At 36.5% G+C, this 24568-nt stretch overlaps 2 protein-coding genes across 2 annotated transcripts in view; both read right to left on the reverse strand.

Annotated features, from left to right (window-relative positions):
• Nucleotides 1–10653: 10653 nt before the first annotated feature.
• Nucleotides 10654–20338, reverse strand: klf5a (Kruppel like factor 5a). Its single transcript, XM_081361645.1, has 4 exons — nt 19914–20338; nt 16132–17008; nt 14619–14678; nt 10654–12134 (listed from the first exon to the last, which is right to left on the reverse strand). The coding sequence occupies exons 1-4, from the start codon at nt 20061–20063 to the stop codon at nt 11956–11958; spliced, it is 1266 nt and encodes a 421-aa protein (XP_081217771.1). The 5' UTR covers nt 20064–20338; the 3' UTR covers nt 10654–11955.
• A 612-nt stretch (nt 20339–20950) lies between these two features.
• The window catches only part of pibf1 (progesterone immunomodulatory binding factor 1), a 46758-nt gene continuing 43140 nt past the window's right edge, over nt 20951–24568 (reverse strand). The window contains exons 17-18 of the mRNA XM_081361646.1: nt 22156–22320; nt 20951–21893 (exon numbers count right to left, since the gene is read on the reverse strand). Coding sequence (XP_081217772.1) covers nt 21840–21893; nt 22156–22320 — 219 coding nt within the window. The 3' untranslated portion in view covers nt 20951–21839. The remainder of the gene's footprint in view (nt 21894–22155; nt 22321–24568) is intronic.

The raw sequence follows: 24568 nt of genomic DNA on the forward strand, positions 1-24568 counted from the left end.
ACAAAAGAACTTTGGCATTGTAATAATAAGAAATGTTTCTTGTGTATCATAACAGCATATTATAATTATTTCTGAAGGAAGCATTACTGATGGAGCAATGATGCTGAAAATTCAGCTTTGCCATCACAGGAATAAATTGCATTTGAAAATATATTCACATAGAACCACAATATTACTGTATTTATTGATCAAATAAATACTGCCTTGGTGAGCATAAGATACTACAAACTGGTTAACGAAAGTGTAAATCATATATTATGTTGCTGAAAAAAGTACGAAACTTTTTGCTTGCATGTTGATTCTGAACCCTGCATATGTTCATCCAGTCAAACTCAAAATACATGCTGAACAAACAACATGTAGCTATCATTTACCATGAGGCATAATGCCCATGCAAGAGGACAGATATGGATTAAGATATGTCAGATATGCCTGTTCAGCTGTGACGGACCATAAGGGCATTCTAGGATGTCTGGGAATCGTGACGTTAAGCCTGATCTGGCCAGTGATCCTGATGGAAGTGATTGAGGAACATCTGCAGTCTTTTTCTGTGGAATGAGCTAAGGAGCTTCATCCCACTCAGGTCAGTAAGTCAGTGGATGTGTGTGTGAGGGTGGGAGGTAAGGGTTCAGGGGTTGGTAGCAGAATTCTGTATAGTGTTTTTTATGCTATTGTGTTTAATGTCCCTAACGTACCATTAGAAAAGGGAGTTTATAGAGACTGTTTTCCATCAACACTGGATACAATGTGGACAGTGAAAAAGCGACAGCTGTGTGCAAAAGGGAGCGAAAGAGAATTGGAGAAATCTGCAGCCGTCTGATCCATCAAGACAGCAGACTCCGTTTGTGTGTTGAAGACTTCTCATCCACGTGTGTATCGTGTGTGTGCGTGTGCATTAAAAACGAGAGCTTCCAAGAGCATGGGAAAACGAGAGCGGTCAGTTCATATTTGGGAGCCCCCAGGAGAAGAGTGAGGGGGAAGAGCAATTCACTCTGAAAGTTTTGAAATGGCTGTCCGCCCGCGCACACAAATTGCCTCGCCACCTTTGAGACATATATGCGTACCATAAACTAACAGAAAAGAAATGTCTTGGGACTTTGAAGGTCAAACAGACCCTTTTTACATCCCTACCACCCACACAAGCCCAGCTTGCTGGAGTTCCGGTTGGATAAAGTGAACATTGGAATATCATTTTATTTTTTAATTTATACACTGTAAAAAAAAAAAAAAGTTGCTGCCTTAAATGTTTAAGTACAATCAACTTGGATGTTTAAGTCTTTCAACTTAAAATACATTAACCTGACTTCAAAAAAAAAAAAAATTTGTTGAATCTTGTATAACTTGAATTATATATATATAGAAAAAAGTTATTTGCTTAACTTATTTTGATGATTTAAAGCAGTGTAAAAACAAATGTTGTCATAACTTATTGATTATATCATTTTTTACAGTTTAAAGATTTTTAGGGCTTCAATCACATTGTTTACGCCTCGTCAATCCATCTAAATTTCTTTCGCAACTTGATTGGTTTAACGTTATATGGTTAATGTTATGTTTTATATTCAACCTCCCTATAGTACACATCAGAAATCAGGTCTTTGAGCAAAAATGAAATAAAATTTCAATTATTTTTGTGTGAGTTTTGTCTTATTATTTACTGCTACTTTTGTATTTCATGTTAATTAATGGTAGCATCGATAATTGTTTGAAAATGTATTTAACGTATTAAAAATGTTAAAATAATTAATATCTAATATTATTTTACATTATTATTTTATATATAATATAATCAGGAAAATTAAATCATTTTTATCAAGCTTGTATATTTAAGTTCAGTAATTTCACTTAAATGGCAATGAAAATTACCTGTAAATAGACAAGATTAATAAAAATGATCATTCTAGAAGAAAATTTCAGATGGCACGTAGAGGCTTTTGCATCTGAACTCTTCATATATATATATATATATATATATATATATATATACAGAAAAGAAATTCAGATTCTTATAAATAGCTACACCCAGGTCTGTTTCTTTTCAGGTTGAGTAAATACAGGGAAGAATCTGAAGAAGGAGCTTCTCTGCTGCCCTCAGGGTCACTGACATCCAGTAGCGTCCATTTCACTCTATTAACAAGACACATCTAACCTATTTCTTGGCAGAGACACCTGGAGCATCTGTTTTATATAAACATAAACTGTTCTAAGCAGAGTGTGTGCGTGTGCATGCTTTATGGCAGGTGTGTGGTCACTAGCCGATAGTAAGGGTGCTCACCAAACATACAGATTACACACAGAGTGAATAAAATCATAATGAGAACCCATTAGCTTCAATTATCTGTTGTCATGGAAGCTGGGCTGCTGCCAATAAGGAAGACCCATTAATAAAATTCAGCTATTCAAGATTATAAACTTTTTTTTTTAAGCAAGAAGGATGGACTGGTTGAACTAATGCGTCAAGTGTGACACATCATGTGAAGTTTCCTCATATTTACCTGACATTTGCTTGTCTATTGTGCATGATTGTGCATTTTAAACTGTCTTTCCTGCATGGCTGTTCTTTTGTTTCTTTTTTTAAACTCATTACTTAATACCCACACTGTACAAAATATATTGTTGGTTTAACTTAAAAAAGTAAGTTACCTTTTAAGTTCATTTAAAAATGTAAGTTCATTGAAATTAAAAAAGAAGATTTGTTTAATCAACATAAACTCAAAATGTTATGTTATCTGAACCACACAAATGATCTAAGTTGATCTGGACAAAAGAAAAAAATGTTGTGATAACAAATCATGAAAATATATAGATTTTTTACAGTGCAGAGAACGTGTGCCTATAAATACTGTAACCCCTTGTAATTGTATGCTTTACTTATAACAAATGAAATCTGCGAAACATTTAGACATACTGAAGAACGAATGTACCGCCATCTGTAAAGCGTAAAATGTGTGGGTTGCATTCAGGCCTGTTCATCATATAGGAGATGCAGGCGGTTGCATGGGAACTTGAGAGTTTCTTTTTGACATATGAAGCCTTAAGAAAGGGGAGTGCTTTATCCAACAAAGAGCTATTGAAAGCTCTCAGTTATGAAATGGCATAAACTGCCCTTTTACCTCAAACTAATCTAATTTCTGAATCACAGTCATTAATCATTTATGTATGCTGCAGGTAGTGAGTGTGCTGTTTGCAGAAGGAGGAGGTCTCCTGTTCTCTGTGACTCCCTGTTCTACATTTGATAAGTGCTCATTGAGAAAATCCGTCAGGTTTATGGCATATGTGTGGCTATGTGTGTGTGAGACAGTGGATAGTAAATCAATAAATGCTCTTATTCATGTCTTGATTTTCTGTGTGCAGAGTGTTTGCAGCCAATGTTTTTGTTTTTCTTAAGAACACTCAAGAGGGTCTTCACCTAATTTTATATTTACATAAACATTAACAGATAAAATGGTGACTTATTAGAGTGTACTTTGAGCAAAAACCAATAGAAATCAATGTAGAATGATGGTTGAATAATTATTAATGGAGTTTTGGATGAAAAATGATGCCACCCACTATAACCTCAACAAACTGCACAACATATGGGTGCTGACATGTAATAACTTTCGGTGAGCAATAACTATAGGAGGTAAGTTGTCATAATGGGAACCTGCTAAACAACATCTTATACAGTAGGCTTTCATTACTTTTCATTTACGAAACAGCCAAAACACATGAAGGAATACAGAGAAATATCAAACCAGTTTCGGCTTTTACAGACAGGACTGTAAACATTCAGATTTTTTTTTTTTTTTTTTGCTAAACCAGTCTGTGCAATTTGTTTTGTAGAACACACAAAATGTAATTACTCTCTTACACCAAACATGACTATTGTACTGCATTCATATTTTATTTGTTTGTTTGTTTGTTTCAATCTTCATTTACTACAGCAGGGATAGTATAGTGAACTAAAACAAAACAAAAACTAAAACCATAAATTGAAATAAATAAATAAACTTATAAAATATTATATATAATTATATATAATAGGTATTATTATAACATATATACAGGTTTATATGTAACATATTACGCAACATATTATTTCAGCAAGTTGCCGAGGAAATATTCCTCATTTTCAAAATAATATTCACTTTTTTTAAAAACTAATAATAATACAAATACAAATCATTCAAACTAAAAATTCTAACTATTAATAAAAACTATACTATTGTGTCAATGACACTAAACTCTGCACTAGTTATTATATGGCTTAAGAATAATAAACGTTTATGGTTTTGTTGTTTTGATTTTGAACTAAAATATCTTGACTATGTTTATCTGTCTATTTTTGCCTAATAAAAAATGATAATAAATGATATGTGGGGTTATATATAATGCTAATTGACATTTTAAGGGTTCTCAATAAAAGCAGATAACATACCTCTCTTATAAGCCTCCAAACCCAGTTGAAATATAACCCTTGTGAGGTTATCTCATAGCCGTTGTTGCTTTATGGATGCATTACATTTAATGTGAATGATTCCCTATCATAAATGGTTCTGAATGTAAATTTTGAGTCTCATTTCATTATTTTTCTTTATGCTGAATCAGCCTCAAACAAAGCACTTCATTTATCAATCAAACCATCTATAAATAATCTGTTTTGGACCGTCTCTATGTGACGTTGATGGCTCTTGAATGAGATCCTGCTCATTCCTACACAGACGACTAATTTAAGTGTAGGCTACTTAATAAACAAAGGGTCAGAACTGAAAAAGCGGTCACCACATGAGAACGTGTTTCCGCCATGACACAATCAAACAACTGAGGCTCTGAAGCGTTCCCATGCCGCAGCTGTTTTAGTACATCAGCTCATGAGATTGCCTCTCAGACTCGCAGTGTTTCATGGTTCGCCGTCTGCCATTTTGTTTTCCTCACGCTGAGGTGTGAGAGTACCGAGAGACTGAATCACGGAAACGGACCCTGCAGGCCACTGAATCACCCTCTGTTTAACACATAGATGCGTACCGGCGTCCAAGCTGTCTTCTGGAAGCTTAAGTTTGTCTTCAGCTATGGCAAACAAATGTCAAGATTAGCCATGAGCAGCCCACAGCCCCCAAACCCCCTTCAGGAGCAGCACTGTTGATGTTTAAGAGGGGAAAGTACCCATTTGAAACCACTGTCCATTAAGGTATTAAGAACATGATTAGAACCATAAGCTCATGCTCCCATGTGTTCATTCAATGCTTATTATGTTTCCACAGTGTGTTGGGAACAGGTCCTCCTTTCTGTGTGGGTGGTCTGTAAAGCTACACTGGAAAAATTGCACCAAAAGCAGCATGTTGTGCCGGCCTGCGGCCAGAAGCCCAGATGTGACATTAATTGGTTTTAATCTGCTCAATGAGCCAGTAGTCGTTATCACACTCAGTAAATATAAGGTGCACTTGTCAGTTAAACAATATAACTTCATATTTAAGTTCCATAAAGATCAACAGGAAATGCACAATTTTTCAACCAGATGGTTACATGACTTTCTGCTTTCAAGTAAAGACTGAGGCAGCTGTGCACAAGGTCCAAATTGACATGCTATTATTTAACTTTAGGAGATTAGGGCCTGGTTTCACAGACAGGGTTTAGATTAAGCCAGGATTAAGCCTTAGTTTAGGACATCTAAGAAGCTTTTATAAATGTGCCTTGAAAAAAAAACATTATTGGCGTGCATCTTCAGACAAAACAATGACACTGACATATTTTAAGATATGCCAGTGCAAGTTGATTTCAGTTAAAACAACTCATGCATGCATTTTAGTCTGGGACAAGCTTAAACCTTGTCTGAGAAACCAGGGGTAGAAGTTTAGTTAGGTTTTTGGATTCAATTATTGTGACTGTGTTAATCTTCCTGTTTGAATGTTATAATATAAGGTATCTATAATGTTTTATGAGTAATTCAACAATTAATTTTAACCAGAAAGGTGAATTGCTGCTTTCAAGAAAAAAATAAACAAAAACTGTGAGCTGCATCAGGTCCAAATTGGACTTTTTTACACAACTATAGCAAGTAAATTGAGAAAATTGAGCTCTAGAGAAGACAACTTTAGGCAGCCTTGACAAACATCTGAGGATAAACCTTCTACTGAGGTACCAGTTTGAGTTGTTTTAGATGTTTTCTTAGGTAGACCGTTTGCATGTGTTTGATTTGAATGTGTTATGTGTCTATGCGTAATAAAGTTACCGGCCAACTGGTGATTAACTGGTGCTTTTGCATTTACTCGCCAAAGCAGTGTTAACTTTGAACCCTGACTGTTGTTCTCTCATTATTCATTTAACCAAAAAGAAGAATTCTGTAATTTAGGATTTTCATTCAATTGCAGATGTATTTAAAGAAGAATCACCTTTCGTTTAGGGGCCATTTGCATGACACCATTTTCAACTAACAACAGGAAACTTCTTATGCGTTTTGGCCGTTCATTTACACAACAATGCCATTTTGGCTGCCTGAAAACGCAAGCTTACGAAAACAGGAATCAAAGTGCAAGTTTTTGAAAATGATACTTTATCTCTGTGTAAACTACAAAAATGCGAATTCGTGAAAACGTGACATCATGCGCATGCGTATAATATTACATGCTATGTGGCCCCACCCCTTTTCAGGGCTGCACTTGTTGTCTTCTGTCTTACGGATACATGAATGAACCGCTCGTTTTAAAATCTTCCCGGTCTACTGACATTTGTTATGACATCCGCTTCAAACATTACAAGTCTCATGATAACTTTCGTTAACTCTACAATAAGTAAATCTACTTCACCAGCTGTTTACTCTTCCACAGCAGTGCCATAGAAATATGCGAATATTACGAGGTGGCTAATTTGTACGAACTCATACGACCTCACTCGTACGAATTTGTACGATTTTTGCTAAATCGTACATATTTTACGAGTTGCCCAATTCGTATGAATTCGTACGAATGACCTACCCCTGACCCCGCCACTAAACCTACCCATCACATGGGTTTAGACAAATTAGAGTGAGGTTGTACGAATTAGCCACCTTTTACTCACTCGTACGGATTCGTATGAATTGGTTGTGAGATAGCGTTGAATATACAGAGCCGCAAAAACGGAAGTTCAAAGACAAAATACTAAAGATGGCTGTGCGTTTGTTTTTCTGGTGCATAAGGTCTATAGGCCTGTATCGCCAACTACTGGCCTGGCATGCATAATACAGCGTTTTTGGTCATTTTAGCAGGTCCTTGTGAACGGGATCATTCTGACAACATTGTCGTCTGTAAGCGTAAAAAGCGAAGAAAAACTTTTCAGTGTTTAGTACATCGTTGTCGTGTAAACATACCTTTAGTAATTTATCCAAAGACTGTGTGTCCAGGAAACTCCCTCTGAACATTCAGTGTAGTTTTGCTTGCTGAACATTTATCCTGACCATCCAGCTGCATGACTAGTGCTTGAGGGAAGATAAAAGTCGGCTGATATGTGGAGTGCCGTAAATCAGACTGGCATTTCTGCCCAAAAACTGACACCTTGACTGCTTGAACTTTACAGGCTTACATAAAAGGCTCATATAATCATCACTTTTGCTTGATTGGTCTAAAGTTAAGCTGAATGTCTTTAACATGCCTTTGACCTTTCCCAATACGAATAACTACAAACCTATCAAGGCTTAGTGTTGGGATATATTATGCTAACTTGATTATACACTCTCAAAAATAAAAGCTCCAAAAGGGGGGGTTCGTAGTTAAAGAAGAACCATTGGTCACATTTTAGATTATAGTCAAATTCTCACTATTAACTACGACTTTTGCCTCAATAAACTCCTAATTACTGCTTATTAATAGTTTGTAAGGTAGTTGTTAAGTTTAGGTATTGGGTAGGATTATGGTATGTAGAATATTGTAGCGTAGAATAAGGCATTGGTATGTGCTTTATTAGAATGAAAAAACAGCCAAAATCCTAGCAATAAGCAACTAGTTAATAGTGAGAATTGGACCCTAAACTAAAGTGTTACTGAACTATTTTTGGTTCCCCAAAGAACATTCCAGTGAACAGTTTTCCTTAGTTTAAATGACATTTTTATAATCTGAAGAACCTTTTCGCTCTATAAACAACCTTTGTGCAATGGAAAGGCTCAATGAATGTTAAAAGTTATTCATGGAACCATCAATTCCAACAAAGAACCTTTATTTTTAAGGTCGATGCCAGTCCATGTTATCCCCGTCTGGCACTATCCATATCATAATGTACAAATCTGTGAGAAATAAAGCTGTTTCCTTTGTCTTTGGCACTTTTGTTTGTTTACAGCAAAGGGAGACTCATTTGTATTGATCTGGACCGGACAGGTTATGAGAAAGTGCAGCTTATGATGTTTTGAGGGCTGAAAGTGAAGAAAAAACTAGGGGCCCTATGCATTAGAGAAATAATGTTCACCCTGGGGGTTTAAAACCTCCATGTAGGCTACGGAAAGGGGGAGGCAGGAGAGGAAGAAAGAGTGGAGGAGAGAAGAGGACTTGTAGGAGTAACAATTCTCAGGAGGAACCCTGAAGAACCTCCTGATTGGGTCCAGTGGAGCTTCCATTGTTTGCCTGTCTTTGACATCTGAAGTTCATTATGTCCAGGGCCTGAGGTTTGTCCGAGGAATCAAACTAAGAACATATGTAGAAGAGAGGGAGAAAATCCCCTTCTCTTTAAAAGCAATGAAAGCATTTATTTTCCTTAGTGGTGTTTCCTGATCTCATATCAAAAGCTGTATTGTTTCTTTGCTCACAGGGGTCCCCAACGTTTTGGCAGCTTGTAATTCGGTTGCACCCCAAGAAACTGCCGATGCCTCTTAGAGTAAACACTGCGTTCAGCAAATGTCCATCCACACTGATAGTTTCAGGGCCTGAGATTCTGAACATTACAGATCATTTTTTATACCAAATACCAGTTGAGAATCAGATTAAAATGATCATTCTAGGAATCGCACTAATTCCAGAATTATTGTGAAGAGGTTCAATTTGAGTGATACAGGACGTTTTCAGTAGTCACAGTGGACTCTGCATGGGATCTATGAGCCTGTGAGCAAAGCAATCATCTGTTCCGGCAGCGACACCATTAAGATTCCAGTGATAAGATTGATTTTGAAAGGCTGCAATGTGGAGTTTGTGATTTTCGTGGGATCTGTCCTGAACATGAGCTGCACGTCAGCTATTAAGTAACAGTCTTGCCCATATTAAATATAGAAATCTTGAATTACTATAAAATTACTCACTAATGTCATCTGTAATCTCTGAATAACATTCAAATATCAATTAATATATAGTGTGTTCACCCAAAAATGAAAATTCTGTCATCATTTATTCACACTCGTGTTAGTCCAAACCAGTTTCTTTCTTCTGTGGAACACAAAAGAAAGACGTCAAATTCTGAATGGGTTGCACTGGACAATATAAAAATAACACTGAGGTATTGCGCTGTCAACATCACTCTCATTTTTGACATTTGTTGACATAAAAAGGAATTCCCATTAATTTTCTTTTTCAGAGCTTGAGGGTTTGTTTGATTTGTGAAAATTGTTCCTTTACGATGTCAACTATCAGATAAGAGCACATTCAAAGTGTTTGGCATGGGTCCAAGTGATCTTTGAAACGTAAATTTCTGCTTTGATGATAGTTTTATCTTTACTTCTTTGTAGTAAGTTTTTTTTTTTCTTGAACCTTAGAAACATCAACAAATAGAAATTGATCAACTAGTTTATGGTGACTCTAAAGGGAGTGAACAGGAAACCCTAGGCATACACCAGTGTAAACTATAGAAATGCAGTTTATCTGCTTTAAGGGAGGATGATTAATTACTTTTTATTCCACCAGTGTAGTAACGAGAAAGCACTGCTTAAAGTCGAACACATCTTAAATCTGCAGTGGTCAGGTGGTACAAGAAAATTACCAGTTTACACGTTGTAAATTACAAGTTCTACAAGCACGTGAAGGCGTTTTACAGTTCAAAGTTATTACGGTAATTATGAGATGAACGCAAACGTTTCTTGTGCGCACACAAAAGTCTGTGTATCATTTTTTTTTTTTTTTTGCAAAGGTCCCTTTAAGGGTAGCCTGGTAATACCAAACTCTGCTACTTCGCTTTGCTTCGTAGACAGAGTCTGGAATGGCATAATATAGAGAAGTGTTTTCTCTCTCGCGGGGGGCGCTTGTCTGAAGTTTAAAATCATTGGTTACCCGTAAGCCAATCACATGACGTTTGGTTATGGCGTGTGTTATGCGCATGCTCAGCCGCATCTAACTTCCACTGTAAACACATGTATGATGCGAAAACAAAACCATCGAGCGAAATACCGGAGTAAACATGGCTGTGAACGACTTTTGCAGATTATGTGAAGTAAATCTACGCATCCACGGTACAGTCAGTGTCTACGTCACGGCTCTCAGCCCGCCCTCTGTTCGTTGATTGGCCCGGCCGTCCGAAGGCCGCTGGAAAACTGAAAGATAGGCTGCTATCTCAGACTGACTACAGAAGCGAAATGAAATTGAGCGGAAAGTAGGAAGTCTGACGTAGTCAGGCTACTTTAGGGGCTCTATAAAATAATAACTCACCTGGACACACATTATTATAGTTTTGTAGAAATTTAACACAGAAAAAAATGTGTAAGAGAAGTTCAGTTTGTAAAAACCATTAAAAACTATGAAGTTGATTTTATTAGAATTCATTTCAATCAGTAGACATAAAATGTTTGTCATGAGGACAACCAATTTAGAAATATAATCTACAAAATAAGTTTAAGTGAAATATAAAAAATTCAAAGAAACAAAAATAGTCACACAGCCAAAATCCAGAGCAATATGATGCCCTACTTTTTCAACAACAAAAAAAGAAAATAAATCAAAATAATATTTACAATAAAATGTCATAGTATTTACATTAAGGCATTTCAATTACACAAAACTTGTCAAATTCCACTTCACAAAGCCAATGCAATAAATACATTGATTTTACAAGTATGAACCAGATGATACTTTAACCCTGTCTTTAAATTATGAAAGGCAGCCGAATTGTGGTAATAGTGAAATAATGGTAACCTGCTGAGTTTTTTTTTAATGATCAAGAAGTCGTAGCATGTGCTGCTGATAAAAACAAACATGAAAAGGCACTTTAAGATGAAATGTGATCCAAAGGCATTATTTCAAAAGAACAGTCACTGTGGTCTCGTACATTCATATGAGCTTATGCATCAATGACAGTGGGAAAACAAACGGCCGGCATGCTCCTGTGTGTATAAAGGGGACTGTACAAATCACACAGCTGTCTAAAGCCCTTTTCCACTTCTCATTGCTTTTCTATACCATTGTTTAATAATTCATGAAATAATTGCTGTTCAGTAGCAGCACATTATCATCCAAAGCTATAAATACTTCAGCAACTAAAAAGAGGGAATCGCAGTATAGGCTGTGTACTTGAAACCCCAGTTTGAGCAGTAACTATTCCAGTGATATATATATATTAAAAGTATTTATCATACATAGATATTCATATTTCCAGTCTAATTCAAGTGCAAAGTAAAATGGGAGTTGTCTTAGTGCTTTGCAGATGTACAAGATGTACGAATCCTGTATATTTTACAGTTCCATTTCATTACGTTTATAAACGTTTCATCTTCCAATTAGAGGATCTCGTGTGTAAGAATGAGGGTCTTAAAGGAAATTTGATCTATACATCCGAAAGAGAGATGAAAAAGGAACGGGGCGTTATATCTGAAGGTACCACAAGAAATTGGCTTTCATGGCAATATCAAAAGTTTTTTTTTTTTTTTTAGTTTACAGTCGACAGCTCAACACTCTCGACAGGTCAGAGAGAGAAGATTACCCTAAACATTATAAGGTTCGTCGCGGCGCAGAGAAAGAAATAAGTTGTTCTGTTATCACTTCATGTGCATAATAATAAGCATATGTGTCTGTTTCAGTGAGTGTGTGTTTGTGTCTAATTCTGGTGCCTCTTCATATGCAGGGCGAGATGATCGGAGCGAGAGAAGCTGCGGCTGCACACGGCGCACTGGAAGGGTTTGGCTCCGGTGTGCTTCCTGAAGTGACGTGTCAGCTCATCGGAACGTGCGAACCGCCAGTCGCAGCCTTCCCACGTGCACCTGTACGGCTTCTCACCTGAACACAAAGGACATCAAGTTAAGTTAAAGTTAAGCACATGGAGTCACCACTAGAACACGGAAGAATCTCATTCACAGTAAAAAAACTGGTTCCTTTTCACGAATACATTAGTAATACTAAATGAGTAATCTGTGTGGGTAGCGTTTCTCTGTCTGTCATTGCTAGTAACCATAACAAACATATACTGAGAGGTGTGGAGCTACATTATAAACTTCACTTAACTCGATCTCTAAGATTAAAGTATTTCAGAATTTTGGTATGTTCGTGGAGGCTGACAAGACTAAACTCATAGTCGGCCATAAATAGCAGCGCAATGTTTGCCTTTCTAGAACTCGGGTTTAGAAGTTTTAAAGTGCGTTTTTCAAAAGACGACAAGGTTATTTCTTCCTCCTGAAATCAAGTCGGTTTGTTAATCCCTTCGGAAAATCCTGCCAGCTCAACATGGGCATTACAACCCTTTCAAAGCTTGAAATTCGGATAGTCGATGACAGATGGTAAAAAAGAAACGCGAATCTTATATTTAGACGACTTAAAGAATGACGTGAGGTTTAAAGACTTTATTTCGTGTCCTTGTATGAACAATGAACATTTTGTGATCAATTACTCATCCTCATGTTGTTCCAAACCTTGACTGACTTTGTTTTACGGAACACAAAAGAAAATATTTTGAAGAATGTTCAACTTTTTTTTGTCCATACAATGAAAGTCAATGGGGTCCAAAACAACACTGGACCACATTGACTGACAAAAAATAAACAACGCTTGAAAAAAACAAAACTTCTTTGTGTTACACAAAAAAACTGCATACTGGTTTGGAAAGTTAATTATTTGAAACAAATAAAAAACTGAAAACTGAAAACTTCATCACAGCGTTTTCATTCATCTGGGTAACAGCCATTTAAGTAATAGAAAATGGGAGCCGAAGAACTATAAAGAGTGATACTGCGAGTTCAGCTGTTTCAAACTCATGCAGTAGGTGTGGCGCTCAAAAACAATTAACTAGCAAAACGTCAGGACATGTGCCTGTCTTGAGCTTTAACGTTTGTGAGGAGAGCCCTGAACAGGGATCCTGTAATGACATGTTTGCATTGGGCATCTCATGCGTTGTCTGCCTGAGGCCCATCTCTTCTCTCCAGGGACTGGTTGGATTGGGTTTTATCTTGAGTTGTTATCTGTACATGGAGTTTTGTTTTTTAACAAATTAATACTTTTAGTCAACAAGGATGCATTCAATTGAACAAAAGTGACAGTAAAGACATTTATATTGATACAAACGTTTTCGGTAACACTTTACAATAAGGTTCCATTTGTAGTTGCATTAGTTAACATGACCTAACAATGAAAAATACTTCTAAAGCATTTATTAATCATAGTTAATTTTAATTTCCACATTTACTAATACATTTTTTTACTGTATTTTTAAACATAAATGTAGCCTTTGTGAGTATAAGAGACTTATTTTTTTTTAAATCTTATAGACTGCAAACTTTAAAACTATTGTATGAGTGAAAAATTTCCATTGAATTTGATAAACTTCTATTTTATTTAATAAACGTTGTATTTTCTTTTTATTGTGTGTGTGTGTGTGTGTGTGTGTGTGTGTGTGTGTGTGTGTGTGTGTGTGTGTGTGTATTTGTTTTAAGCAATATTGCGTATATTGTGTACAGAAAATTTAGGCATTATTAAACTGACCCGCCTATTATCTATACAAATATCATTATGAATTTGAAAGTAGCACCTGCACTGTAATTGTAAATCTCATTTTGACATGTTGTTTATTCGAATACAGCAACACTGTCAAAAGACTAAATCATGCCATGTCAAGAACTTATAGAAAAGAGTGGGTGTTGTTATCTTATCGTAATAGTGCTTTACAGGCAGTAAGAGCAAGTAATTAAGCTCAGGACTTGGTGACATAAAAAATAAATCTAGAGCTGGAAAAATCTACAAACTTTTGATGGCCTGATAAGTATACTTTATCAGTTTATTAAGTTCACATGCCAAAGGCCACGTTCTGGAATGCATGAATATTCAGATTCACTCCTCTGGGTCAAATGAGGTCTGCTCTTCTGTTTACTTCCATCCGGATACTAAATGTGTATCTCCAAATATATTTTTATAGAGAGAGAGAGAGAGAGAGAGAGAGAGAGAGAGCGAGAGAGCAATGCTGAACAATGAAATTTTTAAATGTACTACTGATATATTCAAATGTTGCCAGGAGGTCATTCAAATATTGGACGTTAAAATTAAATATGGAAAAGGAAGTAGAAAAGGCTGTTCCTGCTGATGTATTTGGGCATGGTTTTGGTGCAATCTCATATTAGGAAGCGGCGCAGGATAGCTTTCAGGCATCGTGCAAGAATGAACGCATGTGCATGCCAGCAACGCACTTCTGCCCAGCAACATGACAGTAAAGTGCCAAAATAGGAGGGCAGCTTTATCGAGCATAAATAAAACCATTTTTAATTGGAGAACTCTTACCAGTGTGTGTCCTCAAGTGAGCTTTCAGGTGGGACGACTTGGTGTAAACTTTCTTACAACCTAAAAACATATAACAGCTTTTGTTACTCACAACAGTATAAAGCATTTGTGTGTTGAGTTTTTATAAAGTAATTAGAAATAATGCAATTATTATCCCTGATGCATATACAGTATGACAGGAGTATTTTAATCATTTTAAAGACTGTAAAAAATGGTTGTGAGGCTATTAATAAAAATATTATTCATTATGAAAATAATTATACATTAAATATTTAAGCGATAATTTATAAGTATTAAAAAGCAATGCAATGATTTTCATTGCATTGATCTTTTGAGTGATAAAAAATCTTGGGAGGCTATTGATTAAAAAATGATAAATTGTAAAATATTTAAATTACAAGTATTAAAAAACCAACAACGATGTAACTGTTATGATTGATGCATAAACGGTATGAAAAGAGTGCTTTCATTTTCTTAAAAAAAAAAAAATGTTGGGAGGCTATTTATGATGAATTTTTTTTTTAAATGTTATTAAAACAATTAAAATGATCAAGGCCTGGTTTCACAGACAGGGTTTAGATCAAGCCAGGATTATGCCTTAGTTTAATTATGGCATTTAAGTAGCTTTTATAAATGTGCCTTAGAAAAAAAAAAACATTATTGGTGTGCATCTTGAGACAAAACAATGGTAAAATCAAAGATTTTAATATCTTAAAATATGTCAGTACAAGTTTTGTACATGCATTTTAAACAGACTATAAGCTTAAACCTTGTCTGTGAAAACGGTGCAAATATAATAAAAATTGCAGTTATTATGCTTGATGCATAAACAGTGTGACAAGATTGTTTTAATGTTTTGAGATATAAAAATGCTGGGAGGCTATCGATAAAAAAAAAAAGACATTAAAACAATATTAAAATGATTCAATATTTCAGTTATACATTATAAACCAAACAATGGCATTTTAATGTTTGAAGTACGACAAGAGAGCAATTTCAGATTTTAAGTCACCAACACAAAATCAGTTGGTTCACCCATCACCACAGTCACAAACAAGAGCATCCTGTTCTTTGGTTTCAGTATGCTTTCTTTTCCAATTAGGAATCCAAAGCCCATCTCATGTCGTTAGCAGTAAAACCCCACTCAGTGAAGAAAAGCAGTGATGGGTTCTTAATTGCGAAGCACGTCATATCAGACATGCAGCTTCTTAGTGTAAATGCACTATTAATGGCACTGTGTTTTACAATTTGCCCAGTCAATTTGATGCAACAGGATTCAATAACAATTAGCCTGACGTCAACTCTTTGGCATTCATTTTGAGCACTGGTTAAAAGGCTTTGCCCGTCTCTGAATTATTTAACAGTGGATTCAAGCGTGAGTAAGAAAGCACAGTAGAAAGCAGCGCTGTGCTCCGGAAAACCCAAGGACTTCTTGTGAATTTGGCTATTATGCTTTTTTAGCTCAACATGACTCATTTAAGTTCAACTGAAACAATTTGTTTATTCTCTGTACCTGGAAAATCACAGTGGTGTATCCGTCTTTTCTCGAGGTCCGGGTTTGTCCTTCGGTTGTAACGGACAGGCATGGACCCGTTGGTCGCGGAAGGTCGTGTGGGGGTGGGGGTTGGGTGACTGGGCGCATGGACAGCCATTTTGGAGGCGATAGTGGCGGCGTAAGATGGTGGTGGTGTCAGATTGTGAAGCAGTTCCTTCTGTCTGTCAGGACTGCCAGGTTCTGAAGTGGGAGGCGTAGGGGGAAGATAGGGCATTTTGAGCTGCGAGTGAGCCTGACCCTGAGGATGGACGAAGTGACCTGGGCCGAGATGGTACCCGGCAGAGGACATGCCACAGTATGGTTTGGAAGCAGTCTGTTGGGTCGCTAAGTGCAGGTCGTGGAAAGTAGGCATCTGTGAGGGCACGTGAGAATCGGCTTGATGGGGGACGTCCAGCTCTGAGGTGAGGAGCTGGAAGAGCGGCCCATCCTGAGGGATGTCAAAGCCTTGCATCTCCTGCTTGACAAAGACCCCGGTGTTATCGTCCATGGTGTCCATTCCAGAGCCTGACGTGGAATTTGCGTTAAAGATGCTGGTGAAATCTGGCAACGTGGATGGAGGGCCGGTCGCGCTCACCGGACACTCCGGGTGAGAGAAACGTGCCGCTACGGGTTCGGTTTTGACCTGGCTGGGGACCGAAGGCCGTGCCGGCCGGCACAAGCCCGTTCTTAGATACGCAATGTCGGGCAGGAAGACATTCATGTTGATGCTGTAGGGGGAACAGTGGTCGTCTCCGAAAAACTGGTCCATTACAGAGATACTCTCTCGTCTTGACTTCTTTAAGTCGGGGAGAGCCATAGGTTGTGGAGACAGGTATTTATCCATCTCTAATTTAGCCTAGAGAGCAAAAGAGAGAAGCGTGCAGTTGTAAGGGCCATTAAATGCAAACAAGGTAAACAGATTTCCGAATAATAACCACTGGAATATTGCATACGCTGCTTCTGTCAGCAAAGCTGGCAGCATCTCCTGGGACAGCTTGTGTTGGCGGAGCACAAGCACAGACAGTATACATAACATTTTAGAAAAGCTTGCAAGAATGCAAATATTCACTTACTCTTATAACAATGGCCAACCTGCCTGCTTACTCAGCTAAGACAAATTGGCTTGGAGTAAAAATATATGGACTACTCAATATTTACTTATTAAGCAAAATAATAGAAAACCCATTTTAGCATTTATTCTCCAGTACGCATGTGATTATTTGCTAATCGGTGTTATGAAATATATAATTGTCCCTCATATGAATAGAAAAGCATGTTGGAACAAGTAAAAATAAACCGACAAACCAATTTATTGGCCAGGCGGAGTTTTTGACGGATTTTTATTTTCTTCCTCTTCAATTGAGGACAGTTTGACTACTTGAAATCTTGAACAATGATGATTCTGACCGTAATGAGTAATGGTAATTAAAAAAAAAATTGTATTTGGAGAAAAGGGGATAAGCATTGGACTTGCTAACACAACAAGTTAGCTAACAGTAACAGTATAATAATAAAAAGACCTAAAATTATTTAGGAATATGAATATCAATATGTAATGTGAACAGGCAAGCATGTTGGATCAGGTAAAGCGAAATACGTCACGTACATCAAGTGATGAACCAATTTATTGGCCAGGCTGAGTAATTGATATTTTGAGGTAACCGATAACTGTCTGCTGGCCGATTAACAGGTCACTTTTCCCAGTCTTTGAATCTTATCAATTAATAATACATAATTTACATTTTTGTGAGTGTGTGCAAATTTTAAGTAAATTTGGTGTAAAACCTCAGTTCATCTAAATTACCATTGCATTATGTTTATAGTAGGCTATAACAGCATTACCTACATCATGAGATAGGCCTACCACCAATTTTAGAAATTTTGCAGGTAGGCTATAGATATACTTTACCTGCAAAATCTTTATGTGAAGATGTGAAACCTAAAAACCAGGACTTGATGTTTTAACACCTGATCTTTGATCAAGTATATATTGAGAGCACGAAGCGATTGTGTTGCTGTATGGAGCAGTCAGAGGTAAAGCATTTATCAAGTCTTCTTCGATATGTCTCTGCTACATTCCACCTAAGACTGTAAAACAGCGCTCATACCACAAGCTCAAAACAGACTTTGCTGACAGGTGGAAAGCATGCTGGAGAGATTGCTCAGCCTTTCCAAATAAATGCCAACCAATTATCATAAAACCGTAATCAGCATAAAATAATCAATTAAGACTCATTCATTACTCCCTCCTGAATGTAACATCTATAAAGTCACTAGAGGAATAAACACGAAAAAAAAAAAAAAAAAAAAAAAAAAACACACTCACACACACACACACACACACATACATACATCTACTCGGAATGCCAGAGCTCTTTAAGTGCTCTTTACGCGGCTGCTACGCATAGCTATTTCTGGATTTAGATCTTCCAGCTGTTCGCCGGACATGTATCTCTTTCACAAGTTTTCAGATTGAGGCTCGGCGTTGCTGGGAAGTTTGAGTTCGGAGCGCGAGAGCAGCGCGCGTGGGTGAGGAAGGAGGGAGGGGAGTCAGTTGTTGACGGTTCGGTAGCCAAGAAACCAACTGCAAGCAACTGACATGAGCCTGTGCGCTATCCGACCCAGCCCAGACTCTCCCCTGCATTACAGACACGGGGAAACCCCCCCAAAAACACCACCAAATCCATTTGAAGTGCATCATGACAGATTATTCAATTGAGGACGCTTTGGATTTGAAATCTAGAACAACGACGATTCTTAGGCTTATGCTATGTGTGACGGTAATGACGGCTGTGGTAATGTTTTTAATGTGTTTATTTTTTAGGTTACTGTTAGGAGAACACGGGATAAGCACTGAACTCGCGAAGTTATCTAGAAGTCAACCAACTTTCAAATAACAACACAGCCTACTTTGGAAATGACAAAGCTCAACGCAGAACATGTTAAAAAAATTCTAAAAATCAATTTCTGATCTTAAAATTGTAACTCTGCCTGATATGGTGTAGGCTAAATGATAAAGCATTTAGGAGAGAAAAAAAAACAAAACAAAAAACAACAACATTCTATTACACTGAAAAATTATATGATCAATAAGTTATGACTATTTTTTTTTTACATTGCTTTAACTCATCAAAATAAGTTGAGAAATTTTCAACTTTTTTATGTTATATCAGGTTCGACTATTTTTTTTTAACAGTTTAATGTACTTACAAATTTAAGGCAGCAACTTTTTTTTGCAGTGTAGGTTAAATGAGACTTGGTAATGACCATTAGGTTGTTATAAAAAAATGAAATTGCACACACAATTGACTAATACATTGAAATATGTTTAAATTATCATGGTAAAGTGCAAAGTAAAATTGTCCTGCGTGTATTGAAGGATGTGAGGTTTAAAAAAATCTAGATGAGGGACAAAATTAAAATGATTAATTTCTAAGCATCTGAAAATCCAACATTTCAGCTATCGTTAAAACGAACTTTACGTCTATTTTAACCTAATTATTTATTTAAAAAAAAAATAATAATAATTGTTTTTTAAAAAAAATGTAGCCTACCTGGAACAGAAAAGTTCCTTTTATGAAAGGATCGCACATCGCTGAACGCATTAAATGGGGCATGATGCTGATGGGACTGCAGGCGTGCAGCATGCCGCATCATCTACAATGGCCCACCTTTCACACAACTGAGGCATATGATCTTTCATATATTGAATCATACAGTCTTAGAGAGCACCATTCAGAGAACTGATAGAAACAATTTACCTGACAATAGTCGTTTGATAAGCCCCTTTCCGTATCGGGATTCTTGGCTTCAAAGGAAAACAGAGAGGAGTCCTCCTGAAAGCCGTCGGATAGTGAGGGTTTGAGAAGCGAGAGAAAGTCATCTTGTCCCGGTGCGAGCGCAGCGCTCATCGTTAGAAGCGTAGCGGCAATAAACCCGTGGATGTGACGGAGAGAACGTCCGCAAAATGTGTTTTGATAGACGTCGAGGAAGGGGAAGTGAGTGTATGGTGCATGGAATGACACCCGTGCGTGTATGTGTGCGCGCTTTCGGTAGTAATATCCCGTTTTGCTTCGCTCCGTTCCTGGAGCTCCGGGATATATGTAGCCTATAATCGCTGAAAGGGCGGGGCCGGACTCTGTCAGGGACTGAGAAAGTGAGACGGCTACACCTTTACTACTGCTGATACTGTGACAGCGGAACAAGCCCGTCAAAACAGCCGGAGTTAAATATGTCCAGCCCTACGTACTGCCCCTTAGCATTTAAATAATGACGGTAGTGCAGAATATAAGGCTATTATAAAACTCACTAGTAGCCTACTGACTAACAGCGATAATGTGTTCGAACTGTCGGCAGGCCTACTTATTATTTTTACAAGTTGATTCAAAGTTCATTTTGTGATGAAAACATTTTTTCACTTACTTCTGTTAAAAACTATAACAGAGAAGCCAGTAAAGAGTTCATAGCAAGTAAAACGCTTCTTATTCAGTCAATTCACGAACGAATGACTCTTGTGAACCGGTTCTTTTAAATGATTCAACAACATACATCGTGGTCAGTGTAGTCTGATTCCCAAATCTTATGAGTCGGTTCTTTTAATGAATCAAAACGCTTCAGAATATCTTACTGGATTTGTGAATCAATTGCTCGCGTAAAGAACACAAATATCATTATGTTGTACTTAGATGACGTCTATTTAAAGATAGGCCACTTTTATAACATTTGCCACAATAAGAGCTATTCAACGAAAATGAATGAATTAATGTTTTCACACTTTGACTTGTTTTGTATTTTTATTAATGCATCCAGGTCTACATAAGTTTCTCTATTTTGTGGAGGAACTGTTACATTTATTTCTGATTTAATAAGCCAATATCTGGCTTGTTAATCTGAAAAGATCTCATTATTTAGCAAACGACTGTTAAGGTATATGCAATAAGATTTTTTTTTCTTCAAATACTAAAGCACTAACATAATCGTTAATGGAACTGGAATCCTGAACGAGGTACAAATGCTACCAAGATGTGTCTGCCAGCGCTTCCCGTTTATAAAGCTGGGAAACAAGGCTTATTTACAAACAGTATATGAACCCTAAGTACATAAATGTTTACCGTAATTTCTAATTTTCACGGCAAATAAAAATATCCATCTCAAGCAGACTGAATCAATGAAATGCATCAATAACATGCGGCTCACTGCTACTGCTGTTCTTGTTGGACATTCGAGCCTGTGGTGCGTAACATTAAGATGACACAAATAAGTGTGCAATGCTGCTGCGATTCAGGTATGCACGCGCTCCTCTATTTTTATCAACAGTGTCTCGCGTTTTACGAATCAAAACAGAAGGATACAGATTTATTACCATCAAATAATACATTCTACTGAGCGATTTTACATGGTATAGAGAATAAAAATGCTTATATGCAGATACTGTTGCTTAAACAACCTGATATACTTTATAAAATTAAAATAAAATTCAATAAATTCAATAAAACATTCACACACCTATTGGACAACATCAAATGATTTATTACCTTTAAAAAAAAAATCATAGTTTTTGGTTCACAATGACTACACAACAAACCTGTGTAACTAGTTATGTAATAGGTCTTTAACTTTAACAGACTTTTATCAGTGATTGCATGACATGGAGCATCCTTAAACTCTTAAACGAGTTGAACAAGTCCCTACTTGGTTTTCCGTTTGGGTTTTCTATACCATTCTGGGACTTCTTTATTGGTCTGTTAAAAGAAAAGAAAAGAAAAAAAAAACACACCAGTGTTAAATATCATTGACCATTTCTTTGGACTTTGCTTTGAGTAAAACATTTTATTAAACTTGTAAAAGTCAATGTGAAAGTAAATATCAGCCCACATAGCAGGCTCAATAAAACAAAAGGTATCAGCTGTTCAAAATAACTTTAAAATGTGCCCAGAGAAGATACTATTTGTCCTAAAATGCTGTTTGAAAGGCTCTCTTCATGGATAGACAAGTAAAACTTACAAACACTGTGGGTTTGGGCCCATAGTTGTATTGCTCCTCATCTGTGCTTTTTAAAGGTTTGGGTCTGTGAACTGCGATCCCCGTACCATCGGTCTCGAGAGGCAGGTGTCCACCGTGCTGCTGTGAGCGAATGCTAATAAGGACTTGCTTCATGACGGAAAGTTCCTACAACAGGATAAGAACAAATCAGTGGAAGCCCAAAGGTTAAAGAGCTCCTTCCCAGAATATTGTTAGTTTTGCTTCCCCTTCATAATAGGCAAGAAAGAACCAGCAGCTTTTGACAGGAGTTTTGTTGTGCCAGCAGTGCTATTGCCCTTATGTAAGGGCAATTAAAACTAAAACCGCTAACACAAACATCCAACGTGTCCCGATGATGGCTGTCAACATTCCATAACATCCACATCCTCATGTCATTCAAAACACTGTTTTTCACTCGTATGTTTTCACGAAAGGGAAAATTTGAATCTCTACTTACCTTTTCCCCCTCATACAACAGTTTATAGTAATAATAATATCTGTAAAACTCCAAAAAAGGACAAACAAAATAAAACCCCATAAAAGTAGCCCAAGCAACCTGTGCACAAGTCTTCTGAAGCGATATAACAATTTAAAAATGTATCATAAATAGAAATTTGAGTCACCATTGACTGAAAATCTTCCTGAAAGTCCTGAAATTCTACTACCCCTTACAAGTGTAAATATACATATAAATAAATAAATAAATATAAATATAGTGCACAAAAACAGACTTTAAATATAGAGCAGAAATTGCTTGGGCTACATTTAGGGTACTTTTATAAAGTTATTTTATTTTATTTGTTCTTTTTTGGAGATTGACAGATATTAGGAGTAAAGGCCCATTCACACAAAGAACAATAACTATAAAGATAACAATAACGATAACTATACTAGCGAACACACCAGCGGACGATATTGTTCTGTACTACAAGATTCCGATATATTGTTTCACTGTGCCGTCATCGTTATAGTTGTGGTGTGGACTGCTTCTTTTATATTTAAAACGATTTTTAGAACTAGATCTTTATCGTTATCGTTTTTAGTGTGAACCGGCCTCAATACAGACTACTAACAGTGTATAGTCCTTTTATGGCACTTTTTTTCCTTACTGGAGCATGACAGGCATGGTTAGTGTCATTGTATGGAAAGGAGCTCCTACAAAAACTCTCTCTTTGGAATGACATGAGCGAGAATAATAAATAACTTTTATTTATAAAATAATAAATGATACAATTATTTTATATAAATAAAATAATATACTTTTTGGGTTAGATATCCACCTTATTTTTCAACGCGGAAGTGAGCTATTTTGTGCGGATATTTCCGATTCATTTGCTGCTATAGGGTAAATAACTTGAGGAATAACAAAAATAACAAGCAGCATAACGGACAGTTTTTGTACAGCTAAAAATAACTGGAAGCGCTCTTATGTTATAGAATAAGGTGGATCGCTTTATTGCATAATTAGTTATTTGCAGACACTTTTTTTCTTTCTCCTCTTTTAATCGAAAGTGGCTCACGATACACCACATAAACATGGCTGGAGCAGCCTGGGGGTTCATGTAAACATTCAAAGGTGCATTGGTAATTGGAGGCGTATCTTTATCAAGGGGTGCCCTGAGAGCACCTCTACAGAGCACAGGAGAAGTCCTGCTTTAGAGTAAATAGTTCTGAATCAATTCAAGGAAACACCCTCAAACAACACAGCGCTCTGAAGTCCTCAGCGTAATACAGTTCTGAGAACAGATACAGGTCTGCTGAAAAACGTTTCTGCATACACGTCATTAAAAGAGAGAGTAAAGAAAATAATTACCCAATATCTCATATTTTGAAAGTGAAAGATGATTAAATGTTGCTTAAAAACAGCGAAGCTGCAATTCCACTTTCCATATTTCCATATCTCACCATATTTTCTCTATTTTTATTTTTATTTTTTATATAAAATCATATAAAATGATAAAACAACAGGAGCAACAACAAAAATACGCTAACACTTTACAATAAGGTTCCATTTGTTAGCATTAGTTAACACAAATTAACAATGAAATTGTTAATGAAACAATGAAAAATACTTCTAATGCATATATTAACCTTATCTCATATTAATTTCAGCATTTACTAACACATTATAAGTTGTATCAGTTAATATTATTTAATGGACCTGAGCTGACATGAACTAACAAATGAGCAGTTGCACTTTTATTAACAAACGCAAATAAAGAAAAATAAATATTTAAACAAAAGTATTGCTTATTGTTAGTTAAATGCTAGTTAATAAATGAACTAATGGGGCCTTATTGTAAAAGGTTATGAACAAAAAAAACAAAACAAAAAAAATTCTTCGTATGTATTAAAAGATAAAAAATAAAACGAGAGGAAAAAAAACCCACAATAA

The sequence above is a fragment of the Scardinius erythrophthalmus genome, assembly GCF_964197995.2.
Source record: "Scardinius erythrophthalmus genome assembly, chromosome: 3".
NCBI lineage: Eukaryota > Metazoa > Chordata > Actinopteri > Cypriniformes > Leuciscidae > Scardinius > Scardinius erythrophthalmus.